This window comes from Halichoeres trimaculatus, unplaced genomic scaffold (genome assembly GCF_033239565.1).
Source record: "Halichoeres trimaculatus isolate MK-OKI-2021-1 unplaced genomic scaffold, fHalTri1.1 fHalTri1_scaffold_17, whole genome shotgun sequence".
In the NCBI taxonomy this organism is placed as follows: Eukaryota; Metazoa; Chordata; class Actinopteri; order Labriformes; family Labridae; genus Halichoeres; species Halichoeres trimaculatus.
Window position 1 is genome coordinate 1,106,377 of NW_027437195.1, and position 9,449 is coordinate 1,115,825.

Sequence of the window (9,449 nt, forward strand, 5' to 3'; positions counted from 1 at the left end):
TTGAGCTTCTTGTAAACAGACGCTGATGACGAAGCCCTATAGGCGGGCCATGTGTGAGTTGTATAACAAGGTAATGACGTATGTAGAAAAGAAAATTGTGCGTAAGTCCAGTTCATATCAGAGTTCACATCATACTGTTCAGCTAGGGGACAGCGCTGCGTGGAAGGAATCATGCCTAAGCACGGCACGGTTTGGATGGCCAGTGTGACTGCACCCTAACTTTTCAAATTCACCTTAACTTCAGTAATGTTCTTCAGATTTTAACTGATTGTACTGCGCATGTGTTGCTGGTGTCTCTTTAACGCTAACTGACAATATTTGTACCATAGCAGCTGCTCAGGCTGGTTTCTGGGACTTGGGGCCCCGGGCCCCTAAAGGAGTGATTCTGGCCCTGCTGTTTTAACTCTCTCTCAATGTATGTTTAATATATTAACTACAGACGTGTGCGTTTAAACCCTGAACACACACCTTCACCTTGTGTGTGTGTGTGTGTGTGTGTGTGTGTGTGTGTGTGTGTGTGTGTGTGTGTGTGTGTGTGGTAGAGACAGAGAGAGGGAGGGAGGCGTGCTCAGAGTCAGAGGGAGTCTCGGGGCTCCAGCAAGGACCACGCAGTCTCTTAAACACTTTGCCCAGACTATGGACTTGTTATTTCGGGTACCTGTCAGCGGGGCTGTGGGGGGTCAGTTTCGGAGCCTCTAACACTCCTCTCTTCTCTGCTCCATGTGCTGTGCTCCTCCTGTAAAGACTGCGGAGGAACTTCAGCGGCAGCTCCGGAGCAGCGCGTCCGGCGGGAGTCACCGGCTGCCGGGGCGTGTGTGAGGCTTTTGGCGGTGAGAATGCGGAGCAGCGGACTGCTCTTGACCTGAACCTCCCTCCCTCCCTCCCTCCCTGGATGTTCCGAAACGAGGCTGTCACATTCGGACAATGCCTCCGGTCACATACAGCGGAAAACCAAGTGAGAGCAGTCCGGAGCCGCAGCGGGAGCGGGAGCCGGGAGCGGACTCAGCGGGCAGGATGCGGACTTTGTGCCCGGTATGAGCGCAGCAGTGTGCGTCGACACGAGCTGGATGTGCGGCTGTGGGACTTTGTGCTCTCCTGTAGGTAAGGAGAGCAGAGTGTAACGCTCAGTGACTTGATACAGAATGTGTGTGTTTTTGTGTAGCAATGTTTCTTTGTCTCAGTACTCAGGGATCATCCTCACACACACTCTCACTAACAAGCAGAGTCCTTTCCGTGGTTCTAACGTCCACTTCTTTAATTAATGAAACACACACACACACACACACACACACACACACACACACACACACACACACACACACACACACACACACACACACACACATCTGCATGTGATGGTAAAAAATAACGTCCTTCTTGATGATGCTTCAAATGATCTCTGTGAGGTTGCTTCCTCCAAACTGGGACGCTGCTGATGAACAACAAAGCCGCTCTTCTTCTTCTTCTTCTGTGGTACTTTCTGCAGGGGTACAAATGGGCTGTACTACAGGATTGGTGCCAAAAAGCCTGCTGAGAAGAACCTTGGTGAGGCTGGGTCACTGTAATTGGACTCAGTTTGATGCCTTGTTTGCCCCCCAAGGAACATTACATAACTATTGAAGAGCCTTGGCCACAAATCAATGCAATCTGTCAATTGGCTGCTGAAGCTGCCTGGTGCTGTTTTATTAATCATCACCATCAGCCAGCTAACAAGCTCTAATAACACACCATCATCACTTGGTGTGCAGTATAGACTCCTAACAGCAGCACCGTATTGATATTTTGAGCACAGAGGTTATTTTTATGGTGAGGACGCAGGTGACGTGGAAATCTCTCCACTTTGTTTTAATCTTATGACCTTGTGTGCACAGTTGCACCTTTCCTCACCGTAAGAAGCCCACATCGATCTTAGTTTTCTCCCTGTGCGAGGAATTTGTCTCATCTTATCTCTGCTGACAGGCTGCGTTCATCACCATCCAGCCCTGCTCCTCTTCCTTCAGCAGGGTTACACTTCATGAATCAAGGGGAGAGAGGGCTGCCGAGCTGAAGTTTCCATAGATTAAGAGCACATATTTGACTCTGTGGCAAATCTGCCAAGCAAATATTTGACCCCCATTAACCTCTTTATAAATCCTGGAGGCAGAGGCAGAGTGATGTTCTGCTGCAGCTATCCCTGTCTGCAAAGCCTCCAGTATATAGCATAAAACAGTGGAGCAGGTATAGGCTAGTATCAAGTTTTATTAGACCCATTTAATATGAACTACAGTCTCCAGGAACTGTCTCTTCAGCCCCCACAGGTAGGGACCAGCCTGTTCCTGAGCAGAGAGGGGGAAAGGAGTTTAGCTCATGTGTGACATGACTACAGCAGGAGGAGCAGGGCAGAGCCAGCTGAGGATGGCAGAGCAGCATTGTGCTAAATCCTGCTTCATGAACTGTATGAGACAACAATGCACTTTACAAGAAGCTGCAGGCTTCACTGCAGCTAACGTTAGCTGGGATGATTTGTAGCCGCTCTGTGTATTAATCATCTGAAGAAATCTCTGTCACAAACAAAAAAGCTGTTACATCACTTAATTAAGCTGTTTACTGCAAAACTTTAGACCTAGAACTGTCTAATGAAGTCACTTTTGTTAAAATCCCATTCAGCTCAGTATAATCTTCTTTGATCAGATAGGTTTAGATACAAGTCTGATTATGCAAGTATGTGTGTCTCATTTATTCTCAGAATAATGTGAAATTTCAATTTAAGCCTCACTGACATGACATGTTAAAATTAGACACGCACCAATCAATCGGTGCCAGTTTCCTTAATTTTGGGGGATCGGTGACCAGTGATTGTTGATTGGCCCATCCTTACCTATGAAACTGATCTTATACACCTCTGGGAAGGTCTGACAGCCAGCCATTGTTGCTTTTTGCTCTGATACCTAAAACTTAGGACACTTTATGGGTTAAGTTAAAACATGAAGATTGTATTGTTTCACAGGTATTGCTCAATGATTTTCAATAAAATAAGATTGTAACACTGAAGGTAAATGCTGTCAGCTATAAAAAAAAAAAAAAAAATCGTATCGGCCCAAATCAGTATCGGCAGGTCAGGCTTTTTAAAGATCAGTGAAAAGTGATCGGCCAGAAAACTGTGATTGGTGCAGCCCTAGTTGAAATACTACACAGCGTACATTTAAATTCCACACCCTGTACCTTTTAATACTACACACTGTTCCTTTAAATACCAAGACTTAGATTCAGAGACATATACTTTCTTTATCCATGTCACAAATTACACAGCTGTGCGTGTGGGGGAATACATTTTGCATTGGCTTCCTGAATAGTAACACACTAAGTGTACTGGATTAAGAACCAGTTACTACGTGAAGTTCCTGTAAGGATCTCAGAGTGTGTTAAGCTCCGCCTGTAGAGAGAAGCGTTACATCTTGTCTCAGACTGGAGGAGGAGGACGTCAGTAATTGTCTTTGGGGCTGCTCTGGGTTCAGTTTCATGGTGCTCAGACCCGGGCCAGCGCTCTCCTCCAGCAGCTCACCTCACACCTCAGCGCTCACTAAAGGCTCCTGGCTGCTTCCTGTTAATCCTCTGAATTCAGCTGTTTTTAAAGCTCGTGTTGTCAGTTTGTTCACGTTCACAGTCGTCACCTGGGGAAGGAGGAAAAGTTTGTTTTCATTTTAGATTAGGGCTTGCGTTAGTCACATAAGCGTTCCACCATTTCAGCACACCTCTGCCCTCGGTATCTTTTCAACAATCCTTTTTCCCTCTCTCGCCGTGAGCCTGAGGAATATGTAACAAATCTGTAAGTCATTTGTATGCACACTGCTCTCCTCTCTCAATTTACAATGCACCGCTCCGCTTTGTGAGAGAGCAATCCTTTGGCTGTTTCTGGAAAGCTTCGGGATGCATTGTGAGGACTGATTTTTTTCTTTATTCTTGTTTCTCAACAGGTTTTCTTGATGCAAATGTCAAGCGTGAGGAAGCAGGAGTGTGTGACACGAGGGAGGAAAAGGAGGTCCGATGAAAACCCTGCGGCGTGCGGTACATGGCTTTGTCTGCATGGAGAGCTCTAGCCGATGGTAGGAAAGAAGAGAGGCTGAAAATGTGATGAAATGTCAGCCTGCTTTATCACGGACGGAGGCTGGAGAAGGAATCCTACTGTTTAATGAGACCGTTTCTTTTGTGATGGGAAGCTTAGGACATCTAATTACTGAGGGATTACTCAAGACCTCCTTCAGCACTAGGCTGGACATGCTGCTGGTATTGAACTCGGGCTCTGTTGGATCTTTGAAGTCCTAATTTCTTTACGTTTTGCTTTCTGGGCTGCATTTTTCTGACCCTTTGAAATGGAGTTACAGCTGCGTTTATGGAATAAGGACTGGGCCTGCTTTATCAGGCCGTGGATACCCATACTGTTGGGCCTTCACCTTCAGTTCTCGCAGGCCTCCAACTGCCCGGAGGAGTGCCGCTGTGATCGCACCTTTGTTTACTGCAACGAGCGGAGCCTGACCTCAGTGCCTCTGGGAATTGGCGAGGGTTATAAGATCCTCTTCCTCCACAACAACCAAATCAACAACGCTATGCTCCCTGAGGAGCTGCACCACGTGGCGTCAGTGGAAACTGTGTATCTCTATGGCAACCAGCTGGATGAGTTCCCCATCAACCTGCCCAAAAATGTCAGGGTTCTCCATCTGCAGGAGAACAACATCCAGACCATCTCCAGAGCCGCGCTGGCTCAGCTGCTTTGGCTGGAGGAGCTGCATCTGGATGATAACTCCATCTCCACGGTAGGGGTGGAGGAGGGGGCTTTTCGTGAGGCGGTGAGCTTGAAGATGCTCTTCCTCACCAAAAACCACCTGAGCAGTGTGCCTATTGGTCTTCCCGACGATCTCAAGGAGCTGCGATTGGACGAGAACAGAATCGCAATCATCGCTGAGGAAGCTTTTAGAAATGTAACCCGCCTGCAGCGCCTCCTGCTGGACGGGAACCTGTTGACAGATGAAGGAATAGCTCCTGGTACATTTCAGGACCTGATCACCCTGAGGGAGCTGTCCCTGGCCCGAAACTCTCTCACCTACCCCCCTCCGTTCCTCCCTGGGGAGATGCTGATGAAGTTAAACTTTCAGGACAACCAGATGAACCAGATCCCCGTCCAGGCCTTTGCTGGGCTGCACAAGCTGGAGAGGTTGGATGTTTCTAACAACCAGCTGCAGACGCTCTCACAGGGGGTCTTTGACGGCCTCTTGGGCCTCAGACAGCTCACGGTGCGGAACAATCTGTGGCTGTGTGACTGCAGCATCACGTGGGTGGTGTCGTGGCTGAAATCGCTGCCGTCCTCTCTGAACGTGCGGGGCTTCATGTGCCAGAAGCCGGAGAAGTTCCGGGGCATGGTGATCAGGGAGCTGAGCGCTGAGCTGCTGCAGTGTCCTCAGAGCACAGGGCTGACCCCCCTGCACACCTCCCTGAGGGAATCTGAACTGGTCCCCTCGCTGTCCCCATCCTCAGACCCTCCTCTGCCCACTCAGTCCATTCCCTCGTCCAGGCCACCCTCCTCCACATCACCCTCCCTCTATCCCACCGTTACAACCAGGGGGCTGGCTTTGAGGACTAAGAAACCTCTAACCCCCAGGAGTCAGAACCTGCAGGTCACTTTTGCGACCCTCAATGGGTCAGCGATCCATGTCAGCTGGGTGGCCATGTTTCCAGTAACAGCCTATAAGGTGACCTGGGCGAGGATGGGTCCCAGTCTGACAGGGGACACAGTCAAAGAGAGGATAGTGGGTGGGGACCACCGGTGGATCCGACTGGCTAATCTTGAGCCAAAGTCCACCTATCGCATTTGTGTCATTCCCCTGGATGCATTTAACAACTACCGGCCCAAAGATGACACGGTGTGCACGGAGGCCGTGACCACGCTGGCATCTTTCAGCCCTGACACCAACAAGCGCCCGTCAGGACCCGAGCAGGCCACGCAGCCAGAAAGCAGCTCACCCTTCCTGCTCGCGGGGCTGATTGGCGGGGCTGTGATCGTGGTGCTGGTGGTCTTCCTCAGCATTTTCTGCTGGCACATGCACAAGAAGAGCAGCTCCAAGTCCTCCACCCAGTGGAAATACAACCGGGGTCGCAGAAAAGACGACTACTGCGAGGCAGGCACCAAGAAAGATAACTCCATCCTGGAAATGACTGAGACCGGCTTCCAGCTCGTCTCCCTGAACAATGAGCAGCTCCTCAAGGGAGACTTCCGCATTCAGCCTATTTACACCCCTAACGGGGGCGTCGGTTTCAGAGACTGCCCCCTAGGGAACAACAGCACAGTCTACTGCAAGAACAATGTTCAGGATGCAGACTTTTGTCGCACATGATGAGAAAATCAGGAGTATTTTTATGGACATGAACCCTTCTTTTCTGGACACTGTACCCTGTTAATATCCTTTGAAAGCCCCTCGTCTTCTGGAAATGTAATTTATACGAGAAACTGGACGAAATCTTTTCTATAACATCTGATTTCTAAGTTATTAGTTTCTGGAATCGTGCTGTTTAAGTTGTGACATGTACAATCAGGATTCTCTTCTGTCAGACGTCAGATCTGAGGGTGGTTTTCACTAGTTGTTTTCAACTCATTGTATGATGTAACCATAACTGGATCACACTGTAGCATCATCAGGTGCTGAAAGCAGCTTCTAGAGCCTAAGGAGACAGGACACATTCACCACTAGAGGGCGTAGTTTTCTACACTCCATCACACACTCCTCCTGTGACTGTTTCTTAACAAGTCATCACAGTGATACGGCACATTTGTTTGATTGCCACTACAGTCAATAGAGATGCAAATGATTAGACTCCTGCTGGAGGAAGATGACACATTTTTATGCAAATGTCATCTCTCTGCTTCTTCTAAATGAAATCTAAAGGTCACACTCATTAAACATCCTGAGAAAGAGGCAGGCTGCAGCGCTGTCACCTGCGTTTCCACCAAAACACATCATCACAGTTAAAGGATGGTGTTTTAGTGCTCGCTGTGTTTGATGCTGGGTGTCACAGGGGGAGCAGCAAAAAAAGCACATCTACCATCAATTGTAAAGCATTAGGACTCCACTCGTCTCCCTTTGTTTAGCAGAAACAACATTATGGTAAACAGAATATATATGTGCCTTGAAGTTATCAGCTTATAATGTCTTTTGAATCCATGTTTTTGCACAAACTGTATATACATTCAACTGATGAATTGCTGTTGAGGGAACTTCTTGCTCTTGATTATTTATTTACCTCATTACACATTGAATTAAAAACATATCCCAAAAAGTGAATCCCTTCCTCCTCATGTGTCCCTGACGGCTCTCAGACTCAGCCTGGGAAGGAGCGCCATCGTGTCAGGAGCTGGGCGGTACTTGCAGAGGTCTGTGTGTAGAGGGATGTTCCCTCTGTGGATAAAAGCTGTGAGCTCAGACGTCAGAGAAGGCTGCACTCAACATCTGCTCCCAACACTTAAAACAGCTTCTCTGCTGCTGAGAGGTTTGCAGCCGTGGGCATGCACAGGGAACCAGAACATGCTAAACATGTGGGGCGTGAGATCACACACTACAGAAACTGAAGCATGAGGTCTCACCTTAAGTAAAATATGTCTTATTAGACCAAGAATGAGCAAAGTCTTACTGACTATATTGAATTCATTAATAGCTTCTACTTGATAGAGTTTTCTGCCTTCTTCTCCACGGTTCAAACCTTTCTGACACAGACGGCATTAATAAGGCCCTGAGTGGGTTTGGCCAAATGAGGCTTCTTTGTCTGTCCATGTAGGAGCACATCTTCACTTGCTGACTGAAGGACTGTTTGAGGGAGGAGCCGAACGTTTTAACAGTCACCCACACAGTGTGAAAGATGACCTGATAAGACTTTAGTGGGTTAAGGTGAACGGTCTGGGTCAGTGAATTTAAACGGACATCATCATGGACAACCTAACATTAACTCTATCTGTATCAGTGGAGGCTGCTGGTCAGTCAAGGAGGGGAAGCTCTTTTTTTTCCCAACCTACATCATAACTTTATTTATTTAAACATATATTCTACCCTCCGTTCCTTTTCAAGAAAATGATCTGTGACCCTGCCATACCAACCAGGTGTTTTTTTTTTTTCCAGGGATTTTACAAGTGTTCTCTCAACACTCATCGTTTTTAAGAAAGGTAAACTCACTGGAGATCAATAAAGCCTCAAGATCAGTCCAGAACAACTGCCTGCAAAACTGAGAAGATGCTCTGGTGGAGGGTTATACTTCAAGATCACTGACTGGCTCATTTCACTGTCAATCAAAAAGGGATTTGGCCTCAGACAGATCATCCAATCATCATGCAGAAGCCCAGTGTCCAGGCCAGCCCACTGCCTCGTAGACCCCCAGAGACGCTGAGTGTCCGATGGGCGGGACAAAGCCCAGTGTTTATCCAATGACTGTCCAGTTTCCACAGTGGAACAACCCACTCTATGCTTCTCACTGAAGTCAGAAGACGCTCAGCATCCGACTGAGTTAAAGCACTGAGACGCAGCAGGGATGAATGAGAAGGAGGTGGAGCCAGTTACCTGTGATAGGAGCTGATTCTAAACAAAAGATGAAGGAATTCTAGTGCATATTTTGTCAATGAAATGTACACACAGCAGAACATATCACCACTTTTTTGGAGACATTTTAGGGGGAGCTGAGCTTCCCTCGTAGTCTTAGAGCAATTGCCCCTGATCTGTATCCATGGGGGTAAAAAGAGGTCAAAGGTCTGCGTCATTACCCCTACACTCTGATATGACAGCTCTGAATGAAAGCCTTGTTTTTTTAAGTTAATATCTTACATATAGGATTCTTCTTTACATCAGGAGCCCAGATCAGCTCCAGGTAGTGATCTGATGAACTCAGTTTGATTCAAAGTGTTTCTCAGATCTCTGCTTCAGAGGTAAATAATCAAAATGTCAGTTATCAGGGTAAGGCTGTCTATTTGGGTCTGTGAAGCACTGTCAGTTTGTTTTTTTCCAATTCTTAACATTCTTCTTTTTTTCCCAAAGGTCCACCAAACACTAGGGGTAAAATCCCAATCCTTTGAGGATGTGAAAGAACAAAAATGTCCTCTACCCCTACCTACTTTCATTTTTCTAAAATCTTTCAATTGACATCAGTAAAAATTCAACATATAAAACATTAAATAATTTTCCTTTATTTTATTATTTTATAACCAATTGAATGCCAGTTTGTTCAATTGCATGATGTCAATGTTTTTATGTAAAGGAAACAAGTGAATTTTCATCCAATAAATGTTGGCAGGCTGGGGATTTCTTTTCAAGCTAAGATATATGTAGAATTAGTTAAAAAAAAGATTTTAATGTTTTGAATTTGATAATAGTTATTGTTATTATTATTATTATTATTATTATTATTATTATTATAACCAGGGTTCAATTTGGAGACAAATG

General features: G+C 46.6%; 1 protein-coding gene across 1 annotated transcript; it reads left to right on the forward strand.

Moving 5' to 3' along the window:
- The first annotated feature begins 589 nt into the window (after positions 1-589).
- LOC141806936 (leucine-rich repeat transmembrane protein FLRT2) lies at positions 590-9,184 on the forward strand. Its single transcript, XM_074692661.1, has 2 exons — positions 590-1,101; positions 3,954-9,184. The coding sequence occupies exon 2, from the start codon at positions 4,350-4,352 to the stop codon at positions 6,363-6,365; it is 2,016 nt and encodes a 671-aa protein (XP_074548762.1). The 5' UTR covers positions 590-1,101; positions 3,954-4,349; the 3' UTR covers positions 6,366-9,184.
- Positions 9,185-9,449: the final 265 nt, after the last annotated feature.